Source organism: Drosophila virilis, chromosome 2 (genome assembly GCF_030788295.1).
Source record: "Drosophila virilis strain 15010-1051.87 chromosome 2, Dvir_AGI_RSII-ME, whole genome shotgun sequence".
NCBI lineage: Eukaryota > Metazoa > Arthropoda > Insecta > Diptera > Drosophilidae > Drosophila > Drosophila virilis.
Window position 1 is genome coordinate 15,500,520 of NC_091544.1, and position 26,960 is coordinate 15,527,479.

Here is a 26,960-nt window from a genome sequence, read left to right on the forward strand (position 1 = left end):
TAAAATTGACTTAAAAGTCAACACATTTTTTTTACGTTGTTTTAAATATAACCGACGTGAGCAAGTTGTTGCTGCAGAGTTGTCACCTGAGCAGCATTCGATCGACGAATTAAAATACACACGCATGCTTTTTGCCATTATAGTTTTTAACGTTGCACTGAAAACAACTCTTTAAGTACCTAAAGTTAAAAGCAATAATTAGGAAGTTGTGATTAATATAAAACAAAAAGCTGATAATGTGCAAAAAAGCACTTGTCCATCCATATATTTGTATTTGGAGTGTTTCTTTATAATACAAGAACAGTTAGCATTTGCGTAAAGTATATTGAATACTTTGTCATATAGCTGGATAAAACCTTGTTATTTGCCCACAACACTCATACAGGTATTACATTGCCAAAATATATAAGTTAATAATATATAGCTTAATGTTTTCCCACTTGTTTCAGTTCTGGGAGTTCTCACCACCAGGAAACAGCGGTCTAAAAGTTCATGCTGTTTGTGCACGGTCAACTTCAATTCGAAAATCAAAGGTAATCTTTTGTTTAAGTTTTACATCATCTAACTGTTAAACTAAATGCAAAATTAAAGTATGCTTTTGGCATAATAAGCAAAGCCCAGATAAGGTATGTATGCACATACATATGTATATACATATGTATGACATTGGCATCACCATTCGCATACACATACGTAACAACTTTAAAATTAACAACCTTAAGTAATTTAGGTAAGGATGCAAACTCATTGGGCATATGCCCAGTACAAGTGAATGGGCTATTAATAAATTTTGTAAATGTTTTCTAAGCAAATATGAATCTGCATGCAGCATACCTAAAAATGATATCAATATTCAATATGCGAGCTGCCAACTTTGCCAAAAAAATGCGTTGTCAAACAGGCGCGCAAACTAACGGCATGATATTATTAAATGAAGCTATGAATTTTGCATGTACATGACTAGTTTCTTAAAAAAATTGATCTATACGTATTTGTTAACCATTTTCGATCATTTTAGGGCATACCAAACGACGTCATAACTGAAAAGATTTTTAAATCGAGAAACTGCGCGGAACTGCCATATTTGGCAAAAATAATACGGCAACCTTAAAAATCCATAACATAAAAATACCGACTTTTGTAAAACAGTTAGCGCGTGATTATTTTAATATTTCATAATCAACAGTAAATTATTCAAAAATATATAGTAATATATAGTTATAAAGCCGAATGCGCATTGCTGTCAAATAAAACTCACAATAGGCAAAAGAAAACGGTTTATTGCCGTAAAAAGCAAACAAACAAAAAAATACCAAATAGTGCAAAGGTGTAGTGATTGGATAAAATGCCAAAACTTGTGCGGCAACGTACGAATTGTGTTGCCTGCAGTTGAAAAGTGTGAAAAAGACGCCATTTGAGTTGACTTTGAATACATGTTTTTAAAAACTGCCAATAGCCTGTGCCTGTGCTAACAACAATAGTAAACCATTAAAAGAACAAAAAACCAAAAACTAAAACAATGCTGCCCGCCAATCTGGGCGCTGCAAATGTGAGCCAAGGAAAACGGGAAGTGCCCATTACCATGTCGCCAGTAAAACCGGGCAACAACAGTGGTGTCTCTGGCGGCACACTGACGGCAAAGGCAACAAGCAAGGCGCCCGAGGAGCTGCGCTATTTGCCCATTGCCACAATGCCCACCAAGCCCTGTAATATAACAATAAGCAGTTATAAAACGAATAATAATAATTGTTCTAAAAATATGAACAACAATGCGGCTGCAATTAAGACCAAACTGACACCAATGAATATTGTACAAAAACAATTGAAAGCCAGCAACAATAATAATAATAATAATAGTAGTAATAACAATATAACTGCAGCAGCCCCGCCACTCATACAATTGGTTGCCAACAGTTCCAATGGCAATGCCAACTCGCTGCTATCCATACTGTCGCCCAAAACGCTCATCAAGCCCGCTAGTAATAATAGCAATGGCCAGGCTACGGCTCAGTCGCAAACACAACCTGTGCTCATACGACCGGCCACCACGATGACCACAATTCCTGTACAGCAGCAAAATGGTGCCAATCACAACAGCAATAGCTCGGGAGCAGCAGCAACAGCAGCTGCAGCAGGCACTGTGGCACCATCTCACTTGATATCGCTGGTGGCCGCCAAAACACCTAGTAAAACGGGTAAGTTTTCTTCTTCTTCATTTTTTTTTTTTTTTTTTTTTTTTGAGAAGTTATATTGGGCAGTACTTATATAATAATACTACTAATAAATAAACTGTGTGCTGTCTTCTGTGCTGTTGCGGCTTCGGTACGATTCGATATCGGTTTTGCTTTTCAATTCAATTTTTGCTTTGGGCACAGTCGCTGCTGCTGCGAGTCGCTCATTTAGTTATTGTCGCTGGCCGCGTTGGAATAAATGTGTGTGTGTGTGTGTGCCTGTGTGTGTGCGGAGTCTCTTATTATTACTATTATACACATAGTATTATTGTTGTTGCCGTTGCTGTTGCTCTATTATCGTTGTTGTTGTTGCTGCCGTCATTTAACTAGCATTGTAGCTGCTACTTAACGACTTAACATATTTTTATTTCATAATATTAATTAGTTTGAGTACGAAAATAAGTTTCATGTGGCTATTTTGAGATTTATATAGTTCACCAATTGGTTTTGCTTTATATACATAATTTTATTGTTGTTTCATTCAAATCAAATCGATTGACAAATCATTTAATAGAAATATGTCTTTTGTTTAAGCTGATGTCACAATTTTATTTGGCAGTTTTGAAGAGGCTAAAAGTCACTTGTAAATAAAATACTTAATTTTATGGTTGTTTATCAACGTTATGTGTGTACGACATTTATATATATATATATATGTGTATATATATATATATATGCAAAAGTCGCGGGCGGGCGTGCACAGGCTATGACGATGATCAGGTTTTTTGCAGCTGCAGCTGCCTGAAGAGAGCGAGAAAAAAGAAAACAATTAAATGAGAAAAAGTGCTGCGAGGACAACGCTTAAGTTTGAATTTGCAACTTAATTAGGAAATATTTTCGAGGCCTAGCTGCCTTTGCCTTTGAGCTGCAATGTGACTCACATTTTTTAACCAAAAACAACAATTTTTTTTGTTTTTTTTTTTTGTTTTTTATCACAATATAAATGTTTATACACGTAGAATAAATGCAAGTGTATTTGTACATACATACCATTTTTGTTTTTTTCTGAACATTTATTGTATAATGTGCATTTCTTTTTTGTTTTCTGTTTTCAGCTGCTGTTCCAGCTAGCTCTGCCGCTGCCCAAATTTCATTGCTTTCAAAGTCTCGTACTCCAGTTATATTGAGCAAAGCGGCCGTGGAGAAAATCCGTTTGAAATTTGGTCAGGTGCAGGCGCAGGTAAACGCCGGTGCGCTGTTTTTAACTAAATCGATCAAGACCAGCGGCACCAATACCAACAATACCAGCAATTCCAACAACAAAAGCGGCAATTCTAGGCCAGCTCAGGAGACAGCAGGAGCAACGCAACCGGCAGCACAAAAGCCCACGGGCGTTGTGGCCACTTCCACATCAATGCCCACGCCAATGCCTGCGCCCATGCCTACGCCCATGCCCGCGCCCATGCCTACGCCTATGCCCTTGCCCATGCCCATGCCCAGCAATGCTCTGCCAGAGATCAAGATCAGTCCGGTGTCTGCCGTCGCTCTGAATGGTGCCAAAATCATGAAAGTACAGGCCAGCCCGTTGGCTGTGATTATGCCAACAGTGCCAGCGCCAGCGCAAGCTCCAACAGCAACAACAACAGCTACAGCCACAATCGGGCAACCAAGTGTGCAACAGGGTTCACCCAAGCTGCAGCGCTCCAAGTCGTTGGCGGGCAATGAGGAGAATGCGGCTGTCATATTAATACAAAGCAATGCCACAGAGCGGCGACATTCGGTAGCCATTATGGCCAAGGAAGTGGATGTCGTGGAGCAGACAAAGCCCATCGAAACCATAACCATAGAAGACGATGATAGCGATGAGGAAAAGGAGGCACAGATCAAACAACAGCAGGCAAAAAGGCAGCAGCAGGCACAAATTATGCAGCAGCAGCAGAAACCACAACAGCAGCAGCAACAGAAAACGCCCACAACATCTACACAAACATCGAGAAAAAACTCAACAGCCAGTCGGAGCAGCATCACCAGCAGCAGCAGTAGCGATGTGGAAATGATCATTATGCCGGAGGAGGTGCGGCCTAAGCAATTGGAAACAAAGCAACCAGCCAATGGCGCCATAATAAATATTGTTAAGGCTGAAACGCTGTCGCTCTCCAAGGAGGAATTTGAGACATCGCTGCGTTGCGATGAGCACGTGGACAACAGTTCGCCCTCTTCCGTGTGCACTAATCACACCTCAAAATCGGGCACCATCACGTTAACGCCCATTTCCCGGCTGCAACATAATGGCGTGGAGCCAAAGACGGGCGCTGCTGTTACATTAAACACTTTTAAGCGTAGCATGCAACAGCATTTCGGTATGCTGCGCTGGCGAGAGAAACAACCGGGCATGCTGCAGAATTCTACAATGCGCTTCGAGCTTAATCGCTACAATTTGCTGCAGTTGGCGGAGCGCTGCGATTCGCGTCAGGGTCCCGCCAGTTACTTTGAGCGCGCGCTCTTCGATCGTCCCGTACGCCGACCCAACAGCACCACCCATCCATTGCTCTATTTATGCTCGCGCTGCAACTGTCATGGACCTGCCTCGGATTTTCTGGCGCCGCGTGAGTAAACATCATGAGCTAACCAAACTGTGCCTAGACTAAATTTGTTCTTCTTTGCAGGTTTCTGCTCACTTAGCTGTGTGCGACGAGCGCATAAACGTCGTCAGCTCAATCCGCCTAGCGCGGCCAGCGAGAGTAAAATAAGTCGCATGCAGGAGCCAAAGTTGGTTCAAAATGGTCACCTACAGCAACAACAGCAACAGCTCCAGCTGCAGCAACAGCAGCATCAACTGCAGCTGCAACAGCAACTACAACGGGAACAGGAACGCGAACGGGAGCGTAAATCAACCGCCGCAAAGCGACCTTTCCGCTGGACCGAATATCTCAAACTGAAGACTAATGGTGACGCGGCACCAATACATCTTTTCCTAAATCCGTTTCCCATCAAACCCAATTGTTTCAAGCGCGGCATGAAATTGGAGGCCATTGATCCGGAGAATTGTTCGCTATTCTGCGTCTGCACCATTGTTGAGGTGCGTGGCTATCGCTTGAAGCTCAACTTCGATGGCTATTCGAGCATGTATGATTTTTGGGTGAACGCCGATTCCATGGATATCTTTCCGCCGGGCTGGTGCGAACGCACCTCGCACGTGCTGCAAGCACCCAAAGGCTATTGCCCAGACCGTTTCACCTGGTATCGCTATCTGGTCAAGACCAAGGCAAAGGCAGCGCCTTCTACACTCTTCACCCATCTCAATGCAACCAAGCATACACAAATTAATAACTTCAGTGTAGGCATGCATCTGGAGGCCGAGGATTTAAATGATACGGGCAAGATTTGTGTGGCTACCGTGGCAGATATACTGGATGAGCGCATACGTGTACATTTTGATGGCTGGGACGATTGCTACGACTTCTGGGTGCATATCAACTCGCCCTACATACATCCCTGCGGCTGGCATGAGGGTCGCCAGCAGCTGATCGTGCCACCAGACTATCAGAATATTATGTTCAACTGGGCTGACTATATTGAGGAAGTGGGCGGCATTGCGGCGCCTGCGGATCTATTTAAACCACGAGAGCCCATGGAATTTCAAGCACGCATGAAACTCGAGGTTGTCGACCAGCGTAATCCCTGCCTGATACGACCAGCGACGGTGGTCACACGTAAGGGCTATCGCGTCCAATTGCATCTGGATTGCTGGCCAGCGGAGTACTATTTTTGGCTGGAAGACGATAGTCCCGATTTGCATCCGATTGGCTGGTGTGAGGCCACCTCACATGAACTAGAAGTACCGCCGGGCTTCCAGCAGCGTGCCTCTCTGATGCCCTGCGACGTGGCAGGCTGCCGCGGCTTTGGCAACGCCAAGCGCTTCAATCTAAATGTGCACGCCCTACGTGATTGCTGTCCCTACGCGCCGGAGAACTGGCGCCAGTGGCGTGCAAAGACAGTGAAACCGCCACGCGTTCTACCTGAGCATATCAAACGAACTGAGTCACCTAAGCCGCAGCCGCAGCCGCTGCCGCTTCCGCAGCAACAGCCACTGCCACAGCCGCAGCCTGTAAAGACACCCTCACCCATTTTGGAAAGCCAGTTGAACACGAATCTAAAGCCAGCGGTTGTCAAAGGTAAAACTTACGGAAAACCGAAGAAATCACGACCGAGTCTGGACTGTGAACCAAAACCCAAGCTAAAGCGTGAGGAGCCCAAACCGTTGTCCGTTGAAGTCAAGCCAGAGCCTGTCCCAAAATCTGCCGAAGTTGAACCCATGGATTTAAATCCGCACTGCCTGTCCATAGCCAAGACCATTGTGGCGGAATATGGGCCACAATTTGCGCGCAATTATCGCTTGTGGCAAAAGAACAGCGATTTCGACATGGCGCAGCTTAAAAGCAATCCGCTCTACTGGACCAACTGGGATGTCTATGAGTTTGTTGAGCGTGCGCTGAAATCCTCAAGCATTGCTCAATTGCTCTTTGACGAGGAGATCGATGGACGTGCTCTTTTAATGATGGGACGCAAAGATTTGGCTACCTACTTCAAGCTTAAAGTGGGCCCAACGGTAAAACTCTTCTCGCTGATTGTCAATCTGCGCATTGCGGTCGCGTGTAAGTTTGCCACTAAGGAGACGGGTCTAAATTTTAACCGGGTCAGATGTTCAACACTGCCTGGCAAACAGGAATCGGTGGAGAATAAACCAGAACTCAAAACAGACAATCATTTGACTGCAACGCCAAATGGCTTGGAGCAAGCAGAGCTTGTAGATAGCTCAGCAGAACAAGAAAATCTTAAAGAGGAGCGAGACGAGGAAGAATACGAAAATGATGTGGACTATGATTATTCAGAGCAACCAGAACGAGAGCTTACTGACGAGGAGGACGTTGTGCTGGACAGCGAGGATTTTCTTAGCGTTAAGCCCCTACACAGCATTGTCAACAATGTGAGAACTATCGAAGATACGGATTCGGATGTTACTATGACGCCCCTTGATGTGCTGCCCGTGAGTGTATGATAGGGCGCCACATCCGCCGCCAGCCATTATGTTTCAAGAACGTTTAGTTTTTAAGTCAATTTTTATCAACTTATAACTATGGAAATTCAGTTTAATAAGTTGACCTATTTCTATAAGATTTGTTGCGTTGGCTCGTTTTCATTTGATTGATATTGCGTATATTCTATTGATATGGTAATTATTCTTTAAGCGTTTCAATTAAAGCTACTGTATAAAACACGTTTATATCTTGTGCGACAATCCCCCCCAGCAATCCGAACCTCTCAGAATACGAGTAAACACTCCCTGCTAAGAATCACAGGCCTTCTACCCGTAAAGGACGCCGCTCTTGGCATGTCAAGACTTCCGACTCGGACCGACCCATCGATAACTTCTTGGGTTAGCCGAGCTGCGGATCATCATGGAAATGGCCAGGTAATGGGGGAAAACCAGCTATAACTCAACTGATCAGTGGGACAACCGACCCAGGAGATCACATTGCGCTTGACTTTATTCATAAATATTTAAGAGAGAAAGAGAACATTCATTTATTGCTAATTCGTTTTGGATTTCGAGGTGATGCTCGCTGCGGTGATCTCTGCAGTGTTCGTTTTTCCGATGCTGATGAATCTGCTGATTTCCTGAGTTTGTTTCGCACAGACCGGGCCTCGTCCTCGCTAGATGTTGGCAATTGTTCGTCTTCAGGTTTGTCCTCCCCAGATGCTGGTTGTATTTGTGCTGCAGCTGCGACCTCCTTAGGTGTTGGTGATTGTGGTAGTTCTGGTTCCTCTGCAACTGGTTCCGGTTCTTTTGGCGATTCAGTTGCTTCTGGTTCATTTTCGTCATTGTCGCTTATGGCCAAAGTGCCGTCCGCCTCGAAAAGTGGCTCGCCAAATAGATGCGTCACCTCGACAAATTTCTGAAAGCACGCCATATTTCTATAATGCAAATTGTTGTATACCTGATATTTCTTCAAGGACTGCAGCAGCTTCTGGTCTGAAACGGTGCCCGCGCTTTTCAAAATGACCATCAGCGCATGTAGCTCCTTGACGGTGAACTTGAGGAAAGAGTTGTCATTGAGCAGCTTATTCGCAAAGGGCACAATTTTCTGTGGCTCACGTAAGACTTAAATTTATAAACTACAAATTTAACAATTAACAGAGTAATTCTTACCTTTCCCACCAGCTTCATCATGGCCGGTCGATTATGCTCGTTGGCCAGCTGAAAGATTTTCAGCACCGTGCCCATGGGCCAATTCTGGTTGGCCAACTTGCCAATGTAGCCATCGACAAAGTCGGGCATCTTATATTTGGTTGCCAAATAGATGAGATCTGGACACATCTCGATGGTTATGTCATTGTATATCTCATAGGTGTAGATGTAGAGCAGCAGGGTCTCGTATGCATCGGGCGAGGCATCGTTCACGTTCATCACCAGCATGTTTCTGGTTCTGGTTTCCGTCTCTTCGAACATGCGCTCGAACTCCTCCGAGGCGGAGGCCAGCATTACCTTGTGACACTGAAACTGGCGGCAGCAGCTCTTCTTAAACTTATCCGTATACCACACATGCAGCTCACAGTCCGACAATTGCCCACTACGGAGCAATTCAAGGCGACGTAACTTGCAGAACATCATATGGAAAATTTTTAAATACTATAAAAATTTGTTAATATAACCGATTGCTTGGAGTCGTAAATGTAAAAGACTTCTATTTTCGGTGTTTGATTTAGAAATTCCCTAATATAGCAACCTGTTAAAAAAAAAATAAATAGATTTCTCCAAGATTTTGTTTATTCCATTTTTGTTTAAACGTTGTTTAAATTGTTCGTGAAAAATGTCAAACTATCCAAGAAACAGCAATCGGCCATCAGTCTCAATCTCTGAGAGTCCACCAACAGGCGATCGCAAATCTAATGCTCGTGACGTGGCTGATGATGCACCGGCCACCTCTGATGACAATGCGGCGTGGAATACAGATGATGCTGGTGCTGCTGCTGCCATATCACCAACGGGCGAACTGACAGAGAGTCCAAGTAGCTCCGATATATCGTCAACCAAGCGTCGCCGGCTCGAATATTTTCGCAATGGAATTGATGCCGATTGCGAGGTGCATGTGCCCAGGATGGCCGACGGTGTCAATGAGGGCGGCAATGTCTGTTATAAGAAATTTAAATGTCATCGCATATTTTTGGCAACCGCTTCGGAGAAACTCGAGCAGGATGTTTTTCAAAATAAACAATGGAACGGGGTATTACAAATTAACGGCGTCTCACCGGAGAGTGTGGAAATTTTTTTGGAATTCATTTATACATTTGAGATAACATCCTCGCAAATCAATCTGCTCATCATTGGAGATATATTCATTCTGTCCTGTGCATACAATTTGCCCGACTTTTTGCTCAAATTCTCGCAACAGCTCAAGAATATTAGCTGGCCATTGGAGGGCATATTTCCCGCCTTCAATTTGGCATTTCGCCACAATATTTACGATCTGGAAAATGTCTGCCTAACAGTAAGTTTCTTTTTCCCCACCAATTCATTTCTTATTAACGGGATATATATTTGCGCGCCCTTGCAGAAAATTTTAGAAAATGCAGAAACGCTTAAATCCGAGCCGGGAATTATAGAATTGCAGACATACGCCTTTAACTTTGTCATTCAGCATTGGCTGGCCACAGAAGTATATATCTATTCATTTTGAATTGTTGTGAAGTCAAATATTGTTTACATTTTACTTTTTACCAGGCGCTAACCACAAACGAAATAATCCAACTACTGCAGCAATACCAGAAGGAAAATAATTTAACATTCAAGAACTCGCAACAATTTCCACATTTTATAAAGATTATCAAATACTTTCCGAGCGTGCTCCTAGACGCCGAAGGATTCATACATAAATATTAATTAAATTTGATCGCAATGGTTAACAAGTTTGATTGTTCGATTATTTACATTAACTGACGACCAGAGTATGCGTTAACATAGCTACCCCTATATGTCTCTGTAGTTAAACTGCAAATTGAAAATGTATTTAACATTATCTTATAAGATCGGCTTTTATGCAGCCCTGCTCTACTCAAATTTGTTATACTGACAATTAATGCAATAGTATCTTGTGTTATCGATTTACCGCAGCTCAGCGAACCATTAAAACTTGCTCCGGTCTGGTTACATATTCCTTATTAAGAAAGAAAGAAAATGTACGTTTGGCTAAAGGCTAAATATATTAACTGCTTAGGCGCTCATTCAAGAAATATAAGATATATTTTTTAATATTGGTTTATGTTCAAATATTGATTATATAACTAAAATTTGTTTTCCCTCAAAATTGCCGTTCGATTTATCGAGTGAACCAAAAACATAAATGAGGCAATTGCAACAAAATCGAGTTGCAACTATCGATATATTTAGCCATCCCTATGTAGACCTCAACTTGTGGTTTTTGTACAGCATTTTTCCGGGTGTTACAGTGTTACAGTGCTTAAAAAATATAAATAGCAAATTGCAAATAGTGTAAACAATTCTTAAAGCTAGTACACGTGCAATAAAAAAAATCTGGAAAAGTGTTGCTCGTTTGTTACAGCAATGAAAGGCAGTTAATGGTTCGCTACTTAGATTTTCGTTGCCGACGTCGAATCTCTTATACAGATATAGTAAACGGCGCAATCGCCAGAACTATACTGCACTTCCCACTGTGCAGTAGACATCAAGTAATTGCAATTTTTTAAATGCTTCAAATGATAGTTGGCGTTAGGTGCGTTCGAATAGATATAATTTTTGTGTTCTTTTTGTGGCGCATGTTTTGTTTTCTTGTGCACTGTACACCACATCACTATGCTTGTGTTTTATATGTGTGTGTCTGTGTTAGTGACTTTGTACACATTTTAGGCGGTGTGGTGTGAGGCCCTCGCAGTGCGCTCGATAATTATCGCTGCCATTTGCTTATCGATAGACATTGGGGGTGAAATGCGCGCGAAACGACTATGGGGGCTAGCATACAAACATATATGTACATAAGTACATGCATACATAAAATACATTTAATTGAATCATGTATGAGTATATTGAAAAATTCATAAACCACTTTATTCGCTTGCAGTTAATGTTTCGGGTTCTGTCAGTTTAAGAGTTTGCACACGATTCATTCAGCAATTAATCAAACATGGAAGAAATATCCAGTCTTGATTCCTTCGGTGCTGATTCAAGCGCAAGGCCTGAATCAGAGACATCAAAGTTGGACGACGATAACTCGAGGGAGAAAATGGAAACAACGGCAGCATTGCAAGATACACCAGCATCTCCATCAGAAGAGGACGTACCTGCTGAAAGTGTCAACACCGACGCGAACATACCAGATAAACCAAGTGCAGCGCCAGCAACAGGCGAAGATGACGATTTTGAGCAGATATCAGAGGGCTCTTTGGACATGGATGAGAGCCAGTCACGAGAAAAAGTTGATGCTGTCAGAAACGATGAACAAGATCCCACACCTAAGGACAGGGAAGAGTTGGAAGAGGTAGAACCCAGCGCAGCTGACGCAAACGCAGAGGATGCCGCGGAACCAGATACACAGCCAAGAGTAGCTGACGAGGAGCAGGAACATTGCAATATCGATGAAAGTGCTGATACAGATGCCATGCAACAACGCGACGCGTTTGAAAATGTGGAGGCCGATGAGGAAGTCCCAGAAAGTGATACCGTCGATGGTGCCCCCGCCTCTATGGAAGCAATGGAAGTAGACGAGGGTGGTGTTGATGCTGAAACTGCACCCGCCAGAACGGCTGAGGAGCCAGCTGGCGATGTTGATGATATTGAAATGCGCTCAGAAGGCGGCGATTCCCGACATGCAGCTGCTGAGGAAGACGACGCGGTTGACAAAAATATGGAAGACACACCTTCCGAGGGCATAGACGAAGTAGATAGAACAGATGAACAAGATCAAGATGCTTCTGGAGCCAATGAAAATGTATCGATACGTGGAGATGATAATGCTGATGCTGAAGCTGAGCAAATGGAAGATGCTCCCGAATCCGAGCAACAGGAAGAAGCTGCCGAAGGTGAGCAGTTGGAAGAAGCAGGCGAATCAGAGCAGCTAGAAGAAGCCGCCGAGACAGAGCATGGAGATGGTAGGACCTATTTAAGTTTTAAAACAAAGCTTAAGTTGCTAAATATTAATATTTAATTTTGTAGAAACCGTTGAGAATGTACTGGAGCCCGAGGAGTCGGATGTTTGTCTGATACCGGACGATCCCGAAACGGAAGTAACAGAAGCCGAAAAGGAATTGGCCCGCGAAAATGCAGAAAAGGCAGCTGAGGAGGAAGAAGCCGCCGAGCAAACGCAATCAGGATTGAAATCACCCATCACTGAGGCAGGCGCCGCAATGGAAACACACAAAGATAAAGACGATGCAGCGGCTGATGTAAATGAATCAGCGGACGACTTGTCGGGAACAGCAAATGGTAAGTAACATTGTCATGTAAAATTAATTTAATTGTTAAGCTAAGATATCTATGCTCTCTGTATGATCTTATCTTATCCTACATTTGAGCAGCAGAGGCTCAGGCTGATAAGCAAGCTGGAGCCGAGGTTTCAGTATGTGCTGAAGGTGAGCTTGGGTGCATGTTGGGTGGGGCATTACAAATACTCACTTTTGTACAATTTCTAGGTTTATATTATAAAGACATAGCTATAAAGTAGGGCGTACATAAATAAGCTATACAAGGGTGTAAATAAATCATATAAATGGGCTACCTTTCTATGCGATTTCCAATGAGAAATAAAGGTGGAATAAATACAGATCTTTAAACTTAAAATACGAGTAAGTAAAAAGAGTTAAGTTAGGGCAATTGATAGAGGCACAAAAAAGTTTATAGAGTTTCCCCTAACTACAAACTTCCCAAAAGCACTGTACACTTTTAAGTATTACTTGAAGTAAAGGAAGGGACCACCGTGATCTATCTGGCGAGACGCTCTCATTAAATGCAGTGTTATATACATACTAACATACGGTGATGTCTCCTTCTGTTACATACGAACGGACAACTTGATTACACCCAAAATTAACGTGTCAGGTCATAATTAATAAAGATTAATCAAACTGCTTTATTTAGCAAATGCAACTACAAACGATGATGACACGCCCGAAGCGGATGCGCCTGAAGCGGATGAGCCCAGCCATGAGGAAACGTCCGGTGCCATTGCAGGCGAGGCAGGTGGTGTTCCCAAGGTGATCATATCCTGGATCGTGGGCAGTAGACAAAAATGTCGGCAATGCGACACGGAAAAGAACTGTGGTTATCGCTTTAAAAATAACGAAGCGGATGCTGGTGAAAATGCCGACGAGCAGGCAGCATCTGAAGAAATAGCAGCTGCCAGCACCTTTGAGTATCTATGCGATCAGGCATGCTGTGATGCATTTTTAGCTGCACAGCCGGGCCAATACTTTTTGCGGCGCAAGAAGTTCCTTGTCGAGGAGGTCAGTCAGGAGGGCAGCGGAGCGGCTGCCGTTGGTGATGAGGCAAGTGACAACGCGGAGGCCGCTGCTGATGGAGACGCAGAAGGCGCAAGTGCGACGGACAGTACACACATTTGTCTGCAGTGCAAGGAGCAAATCAATTGCAAATACTTTCTAAGGCAAGATCTGGATACTTATTACATATGCAACGATGATTGCTTTAATCTCTTAAATGCCGAAGAGCCGGAAAAATACAAACTGAAGCGTCATTCGATACGCGTGCGCAATATTGGCGCCACCACAATACGTTCGCCCAGCAAGAAACCCGAAGCGAATGTGGTGGCACGCACCAATGCGGAAGCGGAGGCAGCGCGTCTCGATAGAATGGAGAGCTTTAGACGGCGTTGCGCCGATTGCCAGCAAGAAGTCAATGTGGGTGACAAGCAGCTCATCTGGGAGACGATGGACTTTTGCAACGAGGTGTGCCTGGGCAGCTATCAACGTGCATTTGGCGGGAATTGTGAGACTTGCAAGCAGGAGGTCAGCTCTATAGCCCTGGGCAAGTACTGTGTGCGTTTTGGCTTTGAAGTGCGGCAGTTTTGTTGTGCTGCTTGCCTCAACACGTACAAGAAGGGCCTGAAGACGTGCAGCTGCTGTCAGAAGGACATTAGCAGCGGGCAAGAGGGTTTTCTAGCGCCCGTTGGCGACAAAGATCAGTTTAAGGACTTTTGTTCGCAAGTGTGTCTGCGGCGCTACGACAACATGTGCAATCCGAAGAAAAAACTGCGCACAGACATGTGCGGTGTTTGCAACAACGAAAAACCCGTACGTGTGGAAATGTTGCTGGAGGACAAGGAGCATTATTTCTGCTCGAATCCCTGCTTCTCAGCGTTCAAGTTTGTGAGCAACGTCAATGCCGATCCCTGCGCCATGTGCTGCAAGTACTTTGAACGGAAGAGCGTCGATGCGTTTACCATCTACAGCAACGATCAGCAGACGCCAAAAATGTTTTGTTCGCGCATCTGCATCAATGTGTATATCATTGTTAATCGTCATATTGTTTCCTGCCAGTGGTGCAAGGTGAAGAAGTATAATTTTGATATGATTTATAAGCAGCACGGCGATCAAGAGACGCTCACCTGTTCGATCAACTGCCTGACCATGCATGGCGTTAGCTGCAACATATCGGCACGCGCAGTTACCAAGTGCGACAATTGCAGCAACACAAGCACCCCGCAATACCATTTAACCATGTCGGATGCATCGATGCGCAATTTTTGTACATATCAGTGCGTGATGCAGTTCCAAAATCAGTTCGCCCGCACACCGCTCACCTTAGACAGCGATCTGCCGTCGACGTCAGCCAACAAGACGCAACAGCAGCAACATTTGTCCGCCGCACAAGCCCGTGGCAGCAACAAAAATTCAGCACCATTTCCCACCGGATTACCCAAGCGAGTGAAACTCAAGTTGGCACAGCAGCCGGTAAGTTTTTGTATCTTGTAACTGTTTATTTTTAAAAGTATTTATTAACGCACACTGAAAACGTTCAATCGATAGGTCGCACCTTGCGATAGTCTGATTTTAATATAAGCCAGTGCTATAAAACAAACAAATAGGACATTCACTGTGCCAGATTGATTTGTTCAATATATCGATGGTAATATGTAGCTGGCTATAGATATTTGAATTTAAAGTCGTGTGCAGAGCTAAATATTTTACTAATGTTGTTTGTACAACGTTAAGATAATGTGTTTCCAAAAAAATCATGTCGACGGCGAAGCCATTGGTCTGATCAGTTTGTTTGAGCGATATGGCAACGCTGCTACTCGTGCAGTCCGCAGGTGCGCTTAAAACCGCTACGCGCTTTACCAATTCATAATCGAATTTAATACAATAACTTAAGATGCGTTCAAGGTGGAAAGTGAGTTCACAGAAACGGTTCATTCACGTTATTCTAATATATTTGCTCAATCTCTTTGCAGTCCGGCCTAAAAAATAATGCGACTGGCGGCCCAAATAAAAAGTTAACTGGCGGCACTGTTGTGCCCGTCATTTCGACCGTACAATCACTGGCCAGCGGCGAAACAGAGGCACGTATTGGCAGCGTAACCGTGCGACGCAAACGTGGTCGCAAACCGGACTCGCCGCCACCGTTGACGGTGAGCATTACGGCACCCACAGCAACGGCTGGTGAAGTTCGTGCTCGCGGTCGTCCGCGCAAGCATGTGGACTATAGCGTTGCACGCTCTCCCTCGCCGACATTGAACTCGCAGCCGGTGCGGCGCAATACAGGAACGCCCGGTAGTGATTTTCCAGCGGCTATAACGGAAACAAAGATCATCACTGTGCCGCCATACCCGAAGGCGGTGCGCAATGTAAATATCAGCTGCAAGCCCATGACCGTTACAACGGGCGTACAGATAACTCCGTCCGTGCGGGATTGCGCCACCCAGACCGACAAGGATTATTCGAACAAGGTGCTGATACCAGTCCCGGTACCCATATTTGTGCCGCAACCGATGTACATGTATTCAGCGCCATTCCCGGTGCCTGTGCCCATTCCGCTGCCAATACCGGTGCCAATATTTATACCTACGACACGAAACACCGCAGCTGGCATTTTGAAGGAGATTAAGAAGATACAAGACAAAATGCCTGAAGATCCACTGGAGGCCGAATTGCTGATGATGGCCGAAATGGTGGCCGAGGAGAAGCACGAATCGGACTCCGATTCGGACAATGAAATCAAACCAGATCCGGGTCTAGTCACCCTGCAGTATCAGAACAGTCTTGAGCAACAGCAGCAACAACAACAACAGCAGCAACAACAAGTTGTAGATGTAAATGCCGCCAGCCATAATCCATACGGCGACGATATGCTGCAAATTGCCCTCAAAATGGCAACCGGAGATTATGATAATCATCATCAGACAACAACTGTTGATCTTGAGTCAACAATGACGGCCAACACGATATCGAGTCAGTCTCCGATGGGTCATGATATGGGCCAAATGGGCGTGCATCATCTGGATCAGCAACATCACATGCTGGAGGCGACGCAACGGTGAGAATATATATACATATTTATTACAATAGAAAATAAATTCAAATTTTATTGAATGCTCTTTAGCTCTCCGCGTGGTCGTAAACGTGGCGGTGGCACAATCGCCGTGCTGGACTCTCCTGCGCGTAATAGTCGATCGCCTGTGAAACGTCAGCGCGGCAGCGAAATGGATCACTCCGCCCTGCAGCAACAGTCACAGCAGGCGCAGCAGCCGCAGGAGAAACCCGATGCGCAAATGTTCCTCAAGTACACGTTCGGCGTGAATGCCTGGAAGCAATGGGTGATGACCAAGAATGCGGACATCGAGAAGAGCTCAATGCGACGGCGACCCTTCAAAACAGAACTACTGCAAATGACCGCCGACGAGCTAAACTACTCGCTCTGTCTGTTTGTCAAGGAGGTGCGCAAGCCGAACGGCACAGAATATGCGCCCGATACAATATATTATCTTGTACTGGGTAAGTGTGCGCGCGTCATGCTACATCAGCTAAGCCAATATCTAATTCTTTTATTATCGCAGGCATTCAGCAATACCTCTATGTGAACGGGCGCATTGATAACATATTCTATGATCCGTACTATGAACGTTTTACGGAATGTCTCGATGAGGTGGCACGCAAGTTTTCCGTGCTCTACAATGATTCGCGTGAGTGTTGAAGCAGTCCTTCGCTTTAATAATCTTAGCTTAATCACTTTACATTTCCATAGAATACATTGTCACGCGCGTGGAGGAGGAGCATTTGTGGGAGTGCAAACAGCTTGGCGCCCATTCGCCGCATGTGCTGCTCAGCACGCTCATGTTCTTCAATACCAAGCATTTTAATTTAACTGTAAGAATTTAATTAGGGTTTCCGGCAAACGTTTTACTTATTATTTGTACGCTTCCTACAGACCGTTGAGGAACATATGCAATTATCCTTCTCGCACATTATGAAGCATTGGAAACGCTCCTCGCAAAACTCAAAGGTGCCCGGCACACGCAATGTTCTCTTACGATTCTATCCACCGCAGGCGGGTCTGGGTAAGCAACGTTTATAACTGTTGGATATAAAATAGTCAAAGAATATTACTTATTCCACTAAATAGATGCTAATCCGCGCAAGAAAAAAGTATATGAACAGCAAGAGAACGAGGATAATCCACTGCGCTGTCCTGTGCGCCTATACGAATTCTATCTATCCAAATGGTAAGTGAAGTATATTTGCTTTTAGATTTTAACTAATTGTTAACTTTCAACATTAGCCCGGAGAGTGTCAAAACGCGCAATGATGTTTTCTATTTGCAACCGGAACGATCCTGTGTACCCGATTCTCCCGTTTGGTATTCAACGCAAGCACTTAGCCAAGATGCGCTGCAACGTATGTTGCATCGCGTTAAAATGGTCAAGGAAATCAACATAGCGCTATTAACAACTTAATATTTAGTTAGACACACGCGGACACACATACAATTTGTCGTATGTGAAAGGCTCATTTTTCAATGACAATTATATATTATCAACTTTTGGTGCTTAGCACAAAATTGTTTGCGGGCAAAATCACCAAAAAACAAAATCAGCTAAATTAAGAGATGAGCGCCTATTAACGACTCCAATCGCTTAAAAACCATAGTTGTGTTTCATAAGTAAGATTTTACATATACACCCACACATACACACACACACATATATATATATATATACATGTGTATATATATAAAAATTAATTATTAAATGTTTTTACAAATTACATAAATGTGCTGCGTCGTGAGTAGCGCAAAGTTAGGATCTGTATAGACTATGAATTTAAATTTGAACTTCATCTCAACATCAATTAATCTTTTTCTAAAGCAAGTCAACAATCATTTAACAGTTCGGCAACTGATTATTTCGCATATTTTGTTTAGTTAGATACGTAAGACCAGAGCAATGACGATTTCAATTAAGTCATTTAATAAGATTGTTTAGAGTTAAACTGTTAGGGAGAGTGTGCTTAATTAAGCAAATGCAGTCCCTGAGGCAGCGTTTAGATTTGAGTGCGCGAGTCGTTTTTAGGCGCGCGTACGTGGTATGTACATTGAATATATAATCTATAAACATTTAAACAAATACTATGCAGTTGCAATGTACATAGAGCATATACATAAACAATTAGCTATTGTCGCGCTGTTGTTTTAAGTGTTTTAATTGTAAAATGCTGTACTCCTTAATTAAAAAAATTAATTTTAAATATACGATACATATACATATATTTTACAATCTATAAATTGTATATGATTTTTAAGAATTTCTGTAGATTTTATGATTTTAACTTGGTTTGATTTTATATAATAATATTCAATTTTATCTGGCAACTGCAATGAAATTCTGGAACTGACCAAACACTGTGAATGCATTTAACTACTGTGTATATCTGTTGATTTGACATATTTATCAAAAAACAACTGAACAATCTAGGTATATATATCTTATGTATATATAAATACATTACATATATATATTTATAATGGTCCTATTACAAATCTTCGTAATAGATTCTTTACAAAGTTTCAGTTTATTGACAATAAGATGCAGAGCAGTGTAATTATTACATATATTACGATTACAAATTTTTTTAATTGAAACAACTCGATTTGACGCAAGCAATACAAAAAATAGTTGAAACTAATGTTAGATACAATTTTATATGCCCGGCCAGGCAGCGTGTCCAAAGGATGTATCAGTTTGGCTGCCACCGTTGGACATCTTTTGGTCATGTTGTGTATATGTGTGTGGATTGGGGGAGGGGGGTGCTAGTAACGTATTTAAAGGCGCACTGTGAGGCATTTCGTTTGTCTTTTATTTGTTTGTATTCTTTTTATTTCTTATCTGATGGATCTTCACACTATGCTTTTCTTTTTTCTTTTGTTGTTTCACGTCGATTACCATTCCGCATCGCCGTTGGATTTTTGAAACACATAATCCTTGCCACGCATATTCATAATACCATCCTTGAGATAGAATTTCCATTTGTTGCGCGAGCGTGTGATCTATAGAAATATTCATGGGGGGTTAATAATAATTATAATATTATACTCCATAGTCGTCATATAGTATACGCTCTTACTTTATCGTACTGGCAAACAATAACGTTATCTGTGTCAAAAACTTCAGCCGAGTCCTCGTCGGTGACATCATCCTCGCTATTAAGCGGCTCCTCCTCGGCAGCATCCTCGTGCTCCGCATCATCATCATCATCTTTGTCTAGATCGTCATCGTCATCATTGTCTACATTATCATCGCTCTCCTCGCTTTCATCCTCCTCTGATGAATCTAAAGCGCCGTCTAGTTGTTTGGCAAGGGCCAAATTTTCTGGTGATTATATAAATATGGTTATAAGGATTGTTCGAGGAGCTTTTGTTGAGCTGCCTTACTTTGATGATTGGCATTGCTAAGCGCTGCATTCACATGCTGCTGCAGCACGGAGGAGGCTAACGTGGTGGGCAATGACATAATTGATGAAATCAGATGAGCGGTTAATATTTGGGTCAACTGATTCTCCTGCAGTGCCGATGCGGGCACTTGTATGGTGAGCACACGAGATTCCGAATTTGTTGATCCCGGCGGCGAAGGTAACGTTATCTGCAAAGATTTTAAATGACATCAGTTCGGCTTATAACTTTTTGAAATGCATACATTAACAGGCATAATGCGATTGGGATCCAATTGTGCGACAATTGGTATTGGCGTTTGGCCACCGGATGTGGCACCAGCGGCCGCTGCCTGCTGCTTTTGCATCATTGTCGCACCGCTTGTGGGATGCAGCGGCGGTGGATTCTGTGATGTGACCTCCTGTTTAATGGCACCGATGCCATTCTTCATGCCGCCGCCAGCTGCGGCGCCAATGGCTGTTGATTTGCCGGCAATCGATGGCGATGCCAGCTTATTGCTGTCTGCGCTGCTGCTGATGCCGCCGGTGGCGCCGCTGTTGTTCTGTTGTGAAGCAGCTGCAGCGGCGGCGGCTTTTTTGGCCTTGGCATTGGCAGCCTGCGAATAAGAAAAGTTATTAGTCACAAGGTACACTGACAGCAATTACTAAGTACTGCATTACCTTGGAGCTCTGCAGATGTAGATGTGTGTGTGTTGTGGGTGTACATGTTTTATGGTGATAGCAGTTACAAATACATTAAGCAGCAATCGTTGGTGGTATTTAATGTTGATGCGCGCAATCAATTGTTGTTGCAATTGAAGATCGAGACAGACAAAGAGAGAGAGAGAGAGAAAAGCAACAGAGTAATGTTTAACATGTTATTATACACTATTAAAGCAAAACATATAGCTCTACATATAAACACATTATATATAAATATAGACATATATGGACAAACACGCTGCACACCAATCGATGGCCATGGGGCAGGGATAAAACACCTTGCTTACCTTTGGATTGTTGGCCACAATGGGCGGTGGGTGGTGGCCCGGCTCGCCGGGTTCGGGATTCAATTCGACCGCCTTACTTGCTAATAGCTTATTGCGCCATATCTGTTTCATTTCCTGCAGCACCTGCTCATCAACGCCCTCATCCAGAAAGGCGTCGCGCACATTCGAGATGACATCCTCGATGACGGCATGATAGACTTTCAGCTGTAAAAAATGGGCCAAAACAATTTCGTCAATTACAATTGCGCACAATTTGATATACAAAACAATTATTTGATTTACTTTTGAAGATTAGTGTCACGGCAATTCACCAAAACATGGCAAGGCACGCAAAATTTCACACCTCAACTTGAATAAATACATTTTAATTCTTTTACCATAAAAGAAATCCATCACATACCCTTTTTCTAGGGTATTCTATGTACATAACTTAAGTACTATAAAAAATAAATATGTAGCTATATTTTACTGTTTTCTTTTCTTGTCCTGTGTTTAAACTATGAAAATAGGGCAAGAAACTCAATTATTAGTCACACTGCAACTTGTATTTGAGCGTCTGTGTGTGTGTGTGGGTGTGTTTGTGTTTGCATGTAAATACATATGTATGCATTATAATTCAAGTGCTATTTTTGATTGCAAGCATGCCCGCAGCTACATTCTTTTACACGTTCAATGTGCATATCTGCGCACATACATATGTATGTATGTATGTACAGATATACGCCAACACGTAAGTGTCGTTCCTATCAATGTTAAGATAAGTCGATGCTGATTATAAACCAAACCGTAACTATATATATAAAAACTTTTTTAAATACTTGCGTTACATCGAAAACATATGATTAGATGCACACGCACACGCGCACGCACGCACGGTTGAAGCTATGCGAATCCTACTGCACACTGCACAAGCATAAAGAAGTCCACACGCACACACACACGCACACATAAGGCAGCAGACATGCCGCCGCCGTCGCTGCCGCTACAGGCTGAAGGCAACTCATGCGCTTCGTTCGATGGGGAAAAACTTTCACTTTTGAGGGACGCAATTTTCTTCGTCCATATGTCACAGCTTTTTAATAATTTAACATCAGAAAACCATGAATAATTGACTCGTTGCCGGAATCTCTATGGCCGTTCTCGTAGTGTATATATTGTGTTTTTTGAGGGCACAGCTTTGTTGTAGAATATATTTATATGTGCATATGCAGCATATTGTATCATATGCTTGTGTCTTACCACTGATGTTTGGCATAATGCCATCTGTACTTTTTTCTCCGCCAGTTTGAGACCTTTCTGTTGTTACTGTTTACCAAATTGAACACTGCGATGGACGTAAAACCTTTAAAAATCACAATTAAGAAAAAATGCGTCTCGTCTGACACACACAGATGTGGCGACGATACGAAGCAAAAACACGACCTAACAGTGTGCCCGTATCGTACGTTGCGCTAAACACCAAACCTTGCGTTGCCAGACTGTTATGCCGTGACATTAACAGACGACATTAACATTAACAATTATATTGACACGGTATTCAGTATATAGACATATATTCAGTTATTTTAGAGACGAAGTTAACATATTTACATCACGCAAAATTTAAAAAAATAAATCTAATCAAATTCATCACAGTTCTGACGCTCGCTATTGAATTCAAGTTCATCATCCTCGTCGTCGTCTTTGTCTTCATCCGCGCCAGGCTTATAGTCCAAATCAGAGTCACCCTGATCGTGAAATGGATCCTCCTCCTCGTCTGATTCAAAATCAGAGTATTCGTCTGCCTGGGCATTGGAATTTTGCGTCTTGTCGCGACGCTGGCGTAAGCGATTGCGTATGTTCTGGGCGGAATTGACTAAGTTGCCCTTTAGGTGCCGTTCGGCGCATCTATTGCATCTTACTTACAATCTGAAGGATGGGAAAACTGTTGAAAGTGTACTGGGTTTCGACGGTAGCAGGAGTTGCCAAATTGACATGCTGGTGTGCCCAAAGGTGGTGTTGGATAACTGGGACGACGATAATCCGAATCGCCAGGATGTGCCTCTGTATTCCGGTGAGCCGGATTTCGTCTGAGCGATTAAAATGTTGTTAATATGTTATGCTGGACGCAAAACAGATATGAGCATAAATTACCTGTAGCAACGTATGCCGAAACGGCAGGATGGTCGTAAAGTACTGGACGAGACCGAGTTATCAACAATCGCGGACTGGCTGCTATTGGTTGGTTCTGTCTTGACAACAGTGGAACTGCTGGCTGCCTCCGTTACTGCAACTGCATCGCTATTGGCTGCCTCCGTTTTTATTGAAATAGCAGGTGGTATATTTGAGCTAGTGCTAGCCGCAGGGACGCTACTGTCTTCAGGCTCTTCACCTGGTTCGGTTTTTATCGCCACTAGTATGCTATTATTGTTGGGCTCTATTTTGTCGTTGGCTTCGGCATCTGCTGTTTCAATTTTTACCTTATTATTGTCGCTAGATTCTGAGCCTTCACTGTCCTCTGATTTCCTGCGTTTATTTATTACACTGGTATCCACGATAGCTTCCGCCTGGTCGCATAGCTTTCGTTTCGAGGGATTTGCAGTCGCAGCACCAGTTAGTGATTCATTCTCCTTGCCACTGATTTCCTCTAAGTCCTCTTGGGAGCTCATGGCGGATATGTAGAACGGACGGTTCTTAATTAAATCCAAACAAAAGTGACTCGTATTTCACAACGTTATGGACGCGATCTTAAGAGTTATCGATTTTGCTCTGAAAATTATACCCGATATTTCGATAGTCGCGTCTACCATCGTGAAGAGCTAAGCCGCAATTTTTCAAAACATTTGTTGCAAACCCATTTTAAATATTCTTGCAATCAAACATTACCACAAAACCTACAAACTTCTGTCCATGTGAATTTGTGCACTATATTTTTTTCAAAATATTGTACGAATTTTGTACATGTGCTGGCACAAAATGTTTTTTAAGACATGGATAGGAAAACTTTATTATTAAACCGTCGATCAAATAATTCTTTGTACTTAAGGCTGATTGTGAGATTTATTAAAATTATTTCATATCGAATTGGAAAATAATCCGTGTCAGTTGCAATTGTTTGATCTGTCTAATGCAGCAGCTTCTAGAAGAACCTGCATAATTTTGTCCTTGGTAAGCTCCGATGTTTTGACCGATAATTGCCTTAGTCGATCAGCAACAAAGTCACCAAATATTTGTGGTGAATCCTTAAGGTTCTTGACGGCAACGGTAACAGCATTGGTGATGCTCTCTTCATCTATGTTTACTGTGGGTGCAGGATGCTCGATTTGATCGTCCGACTGTGTGGTTGACCCATTGGAGAACATTATTTGTTCCGGTTCGTACAACGCTAGACTTTCTATAATGGCCTCATAATCGGGTCCGTTGCTGCCTCTCTTTTCCGTTTTAACTGGTGACAATTTCATATTGTTTTTGTTATCATCAGCGTGGCTTCTATAGCGTTTGGCTGCTGTCGCTTTGCTGGTCCTATAGTCTGTGTGGTGGTCCATAGATGCAGAGTCATCATTGCTCTGTTGTTTGAAAAATTGCGAAATTGGTCGTAGATCGGACTATTTCATCTAAACTATGCTTACCGAGTCATTTCTTTTGGTTTCAACTGCGGCATTCATTTTTTGGTGCTTCTTTGTGAGCGCATGAGCGCGCAAGTCACATATTTTTGTGTTTACCCCACACTTGCAGAAACGACAACGCGCTCTGTATGAGTCCTCGGGATCTCGTCGTAGCCATGGCCGGAACTCTGGCATTTGCAGCCAGACTTCTCGCAGTTTCTGCTTATATCTCTTCATATTTAATAAACAAAATGCACAAGATAACAAGTCGAATAGAGATGGCAATAACAAGCCGCTTAGTAAACTTCGATAAGAATGATATGATAGTCGATTTAGGTATTACCCTACACTGGCAGCCATTTTACCAAATATCGTTGCTGCGAATTTTAACAGATGCACAACGGAGGCAATACTGTAGAATAACATACCGCAAGTGCACAACTATTTTACATCTTGCAACACTGAACGCATACAACACGTGAAGTTTTAGTATATCAAAATGAAATCGCCGAAAAATAAATTAAAGAGCAACGATGACTTAAAAGTTCAAAAGAAGTCAGAAGATGTTGCAGAGAAAAGCAAAACAATTAAAAAGGCACCAAAGTCAAAGAAGGCGAAAGTGACCAAAAACGCTACAAAGAGCGCCGTCGTGGAGGAGGCGAAAGGGAGCCCCAAGAATCTATCTGTAGCTGATTTAGCCAAGATCGAGAAGAAAAAAGCCAAAAAACAGGCACAGAAACTCAAAAAACAGCAGCGAAAATTGACTACTGAAACAATAGAAAAGGAGTCCAAGGTGGAGTCCAAAGCAGAGGAAAAAACATTGGCTGAACCAAACAAAAAGAAGAAGAGTTTACCAGTAGCAAAAACAACCACAAAACCGGACAAGAAACAGAAGGGCAAAGCAAAAGCCAAAAAAGGAAATGACAAGGATCCAGGTAAAGATTAAGTTTCCCTGCAATTATTAACTCTCACACAACTTTTTTTTTATAGAAGCTCTGAAACGGGAACGAGATCCTGCCACCGAAGCAGCGACAATATTTGTCGGCAATCTGCCTATCAATACGAAGCGCGTCCAGCTTGTGCGTCTGCTTCAACCTTTTGGCACCGTGCACTCAATCCGTCTGCGTACGGCGGGTGGCAAGCAACTGTTTAAGCACAAACAGCGCAAGGGAGCGGGCTCCTTGAACGCCTACGTGGTATTGGATAGTGCTGTAATAGCTGAGAAAGCACTGGCGCTAAATGGCACAGAATTCAAGGAGAATCACTTGCGTGTTACACCAGCAGCGCAGGTTAGAGGTGCTGTGGGAGCTGCTGGCAATGATCAAGCATCCAACGATGCCGACGTCAAGCGCACAGTATTTGTGGGCAATCTTAAATACAGTAAATATTCTATTCTATGACATTGTTTTGTTTCCGTTATTAACTCTTGATTTGTTGCAGCGGCCAGTGAGCAGAAGCTGCGTGAGATCTTCTCCAGCTGTGGCGAAATCGACTACATACGTTGCCTGCAGGACGGTGACAAGGGCTGCAAGGGTGTGGCATATGTTTGCTTCCAGAAACCAGATGCGGTCGGGCTTGCACTTGAGCTGAATGAGACGTTGCTCGACGATAGACCCATACACGTGGAACGCTACTCAGTGAAAAAACTGGGTGCTAAACAGGCGCGTGACTCTGCGGCTGCTGCAGCGACGGGGCCACAATCAAAATCGAAAAATAAGGCGAATGCGACGGGTGCGAAGAAGCGCATAGACAAGCGGCAAAGGAAAGAAAATGGAACACCCAACGAGCCCACCAAATCTGTTGCTGGCAAAAAGAAATCCGAATACCGAGGAGTCAAAGTCGATGCCATCAAAAAGAACAAGAAACCAAAAAAGAAAACCAATAATCAAATGAACGCGCTGGCCAAGAAAATTGCGCCCAAGACTAGCAATTAACTTGAATTAATATTTTAGGAGCCCAAGAATTGACTTCAATTAATATTTTAGGCACTTATGTAAATATTTAACAAACACCGCAAAAAATGTGTTTTGTTTCCGATTTTCATTTATTGCAAGTGGTTAATAAAAAATCCTTTTAACAAGTTATTGATATTCTGCTTATGATGTTCAAATGAAAAGCTGGCTACACATAAAATAGCCGGCATAAATTCGAAGCTGTTGATATAAACGGCTTTCATCACGTTCAAATTAAACGCGCTGGATATTCTCTTAAGCCGATATTTTTCTTTAATTGTTGTAATCGATAGGTAT

The 26,960-nt window shown here is 43.0% G+C and overlaps 8 protein-coding genes across 13 annotated transcripts; 4 read left to right on the forward strand and 4 right to left on the reverse strand.

Moving 5' to 3' along the window:
* Window positions 1-148: 148 nt before the first annotated feature.
* l(3)mbt (lethal (3) malignant brain tumor) lies at window positions 149-7,449 on the forward strand. Of its 2 annotated transcripts, XM_002053685.4 has the most exons (5): window positions 149-385; window positions 450-533; window positions 1,019-2,195; window positions 3,287-4,777; window positions 4,838-7,449. In XM_002053685.4, exons 3-5 carry the CDS (start codon window positions 1,520-1,522, stop codon window positions 7,228-7,230), a joined length of 4,560 nt encoding a protein of 1,519 aa, XP_002053721.1. In that variant the 5' UTR covers window positions 149-385; window positions 450-533; window positions 1,019-1,519; the 3' UTR covers window positions 7,231-7,449. The 2 variants fall into 2 exon arrangements, with proteins under 2 accessions (XP_002053721.1, XP_015027111.1); XM_015171625.2 differs by lacking the exons at window positions 149-385; window positions 450-533; window positions 1,019-2,195 and adding an exon at window positions 2,754-2,814.
* A 216-nt stretch (window positions 7,450-7,665) lies between these two features.
* LOC6630445 (kelch-like protein 40) lies at window positions 7,666-8,915 on the reverse strand. 2 transcript variants are annotated; one of them, XM_032438235.2, is made up of 2 exons: window positions 8,383-8,915; window positions 7,666-8,128 (listed from the first exon to the last, which is right to left on the reverse strand). In XM_032438235.2, the coding sequence occupies exons 1-2, from the start codon at window positions 8,842-8,844 to the stop codon at window positions 7,754-7,756; spliced, it is 837 nt and encodes a 278-aa protein (XP_032294126.1). In that variant the 5' UTR covers window positions 8,845-8,915; the 3' UTR covers window positions 7,666-7,753. The 2 variants fall into 2 exon arrangements, with proteins under 2 accessions (XP_032294126.1, XP_002053720.2); XM_002053684.4 differs by having other exon boundaries at window positions 7,703-8,317; window positions 8,383-8,914.
* A 23-nt stretch (window positions 8,916-8,938) lies between these two features.
* On the forward strand, window positions 8,939-10,140 carry LOC6630444 (uncharacterized). Its single transcript, XM_002053683.4, has 3 exons — window positions 8,939-9,721; window positions 9,788-9,889; window positions 9,955-10,140. The coding sequence occupies exons 1-3, from the start codon at window positions 9,044-9,046 to the stop codon at window positions 10,111-10,113; spliced, it is 939 nt and encodes a 312-aa protein (XP_002053719.1). The 5' UTR covers window positions 8,939-9,043; the 3' UTR covers window positions 10,114-10,140.
* Window positions 10,141-10,630: 490 nt separating this feature from the next.
* Window positions 10,631-18,995, forward strand: woc (without children). Of its 3 annotated transcripts, none has more exons than XM_015171628.3 (12): window positions 10,631-10,963; window positions 11,309-12,335; window positions 12,400-12,669; window positions 12,762-12,815; window positions 13,321-15,149; window positions 15,650-16,731; window positions 16,798-17,189; window positions 17,252-17,377; window positions 17,440-17,561; window positions 17,623-17,752; window positions 17,818-17,917; window positions 17,974-18,995. In XM_015171628.3, exons 2-12 carry the CDS (start codon window positions 11,372-11,374, stop codon window positions 18,146-18,148), a joined length of 5,244 nt encoding a protein of 1,747 aa, XP_015027114.1. In that variant the 5' UTR covers window positions 10,631-10,963; window positions 11,309-11,371; the 3' UTR covers window positions 18,149-18,995. The 3 variants fall into 3 exon arrangements, with proteins under 3 accessions (XP_015027114.1, XP_015027113.1, XP_002053718.2); XM_015171627.3 differs by having other exon boundaries at window positions 10,631-10,919; XM_002053682.4 differs by lacking the exon at window positions 12,762-12,815 and having other exon boundaries at window positions 10,632-10,963.
* Window positions 18,996-19,304: 309 nt separating this feature from the next.
* TfIIA-L (transcription factor IIA L) lies at window positions 19,305-22,535 on the reverse strand. Of its 2 annotated transcripts, XM_015172039.3 has the most exons (7): window positions 22,367-22,535; window positions 21,128-21,331; window positions 20,799-20,807; window positions 20,384-20,734; window positions 20,122-20,329; window positions 19,815-20,059; window positions 19,305-19,737 (listed from the first exon to the last, which is right to left on the reverse strand). In XM_015172039.3, exons 1-7 carry the CDS (start codon window positions 22,388-22,390, stop codon window positions 19,630-19,632), a joined length of 1,149 nt encoding a protein of 382 aa, XP_015027525.1. In that variant the 5' UTR covers window positions 22,391-22,535; the 3' UTR covers window positions 19,305-19,629. The 2 variants fall into 2 exon arrangements, with proteins under 2 accessions (XP_015027525.1, XP_002053717.1); XM_002053681.4 differs by lacking the exon at window positions 20,799-20,807.
* A 128-nt stretch (window positions 22,536-22,663) lies between these two features.
* Window positions 22,664-23,985, reverse strand: LOC6630441 (aprataxin and PNK-like factor). The gene is made up of 3 exons (XM_002053680.4): window positions 23,261-23,985; window positions 23,033-23,196; window positions 22,664-22,982 (listed from the first exon to the last, which is right to left on the reverse strand). Exons 1-3 carry the CDS (start codon window positions 23,773-23,775, stop codon window positions 22,744-22,746), a joined length of 918 nt encoding a protein of 305 aa, XP_002053716.1. The 5' UTR covers window positions 23,776-23,985; the 3' UTR covers window positions 22,664-22,743.
* A 162-nt stretch (window positions 23,986-24,147) lies between these two features.
* On the reverse strand, window positions 24,148-25,018 carry LOC6630212 (uncharacterized). Its single transcript, XM_002053679.4, has 2 exons — window positions 24,736-25,018; window positions 24,148-24,672 (listed from the first exon to the last, which is right to left on the reverse strand). Exons 1-2 carry the CDS (start codon window positions 24,946-24,948, stop codon window positions 24,208-24,210), a joined length of 678 nt encoding a protein of 225 aa, XP_002053715.1. The 5' UTR covers window positions 24,949-25,018; the 3' UTR covers window positions 24,148-24,207.
* A 114-nt stretch (window positions 25,019-25,132) lies between these two features.
* Window positions 25,133-26,795, forward strand: LOC6630211 (uncharacterized). The gene is made up of 3 exons (XM_002053678.4): window positions 25,133-25,646; window positions 25,702-26,091; window positions 26,152-26,795. The coding sequence occupies exons 1-3, from the start codon at window positions 25,211-25,213 to the stop codon at window positions 26,643-26,645; spliced, it is 1,320 nt and encodes a 439-aa protein (XP_002053714.1). The 5' UTR covers window positions 25,133-25,210; the 3' UTR covers window positions 26,646-26,795.
* Window positions 26,796-26,960: the final 165 nt, after the last annotated feature.

What these genes read in the sequence shown, in the direction of transcription:
- LOC6630445 (XM_002053684.4), bottom strand. Translation starts at nt 8,844, where the DNA reads ATGATGTTCTGCAAGTTACGTCGCCTTGAATTGCTCCGTAGTGGGCAA. An exon ending in TGATGAAGCTGGTGGGAAAG is followed by an intron (nt 8,318 to 8,382) that starts GTAAGAATTACT and finishes CGTGAGCCACAG; the next exon opens with AAAATTGTGCCCTTTGCGAA.
- woc (XM_015171628.3), top strand. Translation starts at nt 11,372, where the DNA reads ATGGAAGAAATATCCAGTCTTGATTCCTTCGGTGCTGATTCAAGCGCA. An exon ending in TCAAGTTGGCACAGCAGCCG is followed by an intron (nt 15,150 to 15,649) that starts GTAAGTTTTTGT and finishes ATCTCTTTGCAG; the next exon opens with TCCGGCCTAAAAAATAATGC. An exon ending in CGTGCTCTACAATGATTCGC is followed by an intron (nt 17,378 to 17,439) that starts GTGAGTGTTGAA and finishes ACATTTCCATAG; the next exon opens with AATACATTGTCACGCGCGTG.
- LOC6630441 (XM_002053680.4), bottom strand. Translation starts at nt 23,775, where the DNA reads ATGAGCTCCCAAGAGGACTTAGAGGAAATCAGTGGCAAGGAGAATGAA. An exon ending in TTCGGCATACGTTGCTACAG is followed by an intron (nt 23,197 to 23,260) that starts GTAATTTATGCT and finishes TTAATCGCTCAG; the next exon opens with ACGAAATCCGGCTCACCGGA. An exon ending in GTTTTCCCATCCTTCAGATT is followed by an intron (nt 22,983 to 23,032) that starts GTAAGTAAGATG and finishes AGGGCAACTTAG; the next exon opens with TCAATTCCGCCCAGAACATA.
- LOC6630212 (XM_002053679.4), bottom strand. Translation starts at nt 24,948, where the DNA reads ATGAAGAGATATAAGCAGAAACTGCGAGAAGTCTGGCTGCAAATGCCA. An exon ending in AAACCAAAAGAAATGACTCG is followed by an intron (nt 24,673 to 24,735) that starts GTAAGCATAGTT and finishes TTCAAACAACAG; the next exon opens with AGCAATGATGACTCTGCATC.
- TfIIA-L (XM_015172039.3), bottom strand. Translation starts at nt 22,390, where the DNA reads ATGGCATTATGCCAAACATCAGTG. An exon ending in ATCGCATTATGCCTGTTAAT is followed by an intron (nt 20,330 to 20,383) that starts GTATGCATTTCA and finishes AAATCTTTGCAG; the next exon opens with ATAACGTTACCTTCGCCGCC. An exon ending in TTGTTTGCCAGTACGATAAA is followed by an intron (nt 19,738 to 19,814) that starts GTAAGAGCGTAT and finishes ATATTTCTATAG; the next exon opens with ATCACACGCTCGCGCAACAA.
- LOC6630211 (XM_002053678.4), top strand. Translation starts at nt 25,211, where the DNA reads ATGAAATCGCCGAAAAATAAATTAAAGAGCAACGATGACTTAAAAGTT. An exon ending in AGGAAATGACAAGGATCCAG is followed by an intron (nt 25,647 to 25,701) that starts GTAAAGATTAAG and finishes TTTTTTTTATAG; the next exon opens with AAGCTCTGAAACGGGAACGA. An exon ending in TGTGGGCAATCTTAAATACA is followed by an intron (nt 26,092 to 26,151) that starts GTAAATATTCTA and finishes GATTTGTTGCAG; the next exon opens with CGGCCAGTGAGCAGAAGCTG.
- LOC6630444 (XM_002053683.4), top strand. Translation starts at nt 9,044, where the DNA reads ATGTCAAACTATCCAAGAAACAGCAATCGGCCATCAGTCTCAATCTCT. An exon ending in TGGAAAATGTCTGCCTAACA is followed by an intron (nt 9,722 to 9,787) that starts GTAAGTTTCTTT and finishes GCGCCCTTGCAG; the next exon opens with AAAATTTTAGAAAATGCAGA. An exon ending in AGCATTGGCTGGCCACAGAA is followed by an intron (nt 9,890 to 9,954) that starts GTATATATCTAT and finishes ACTTTTTACCAG; the next exon opens with GCGCTAACCACAAACGAAAT.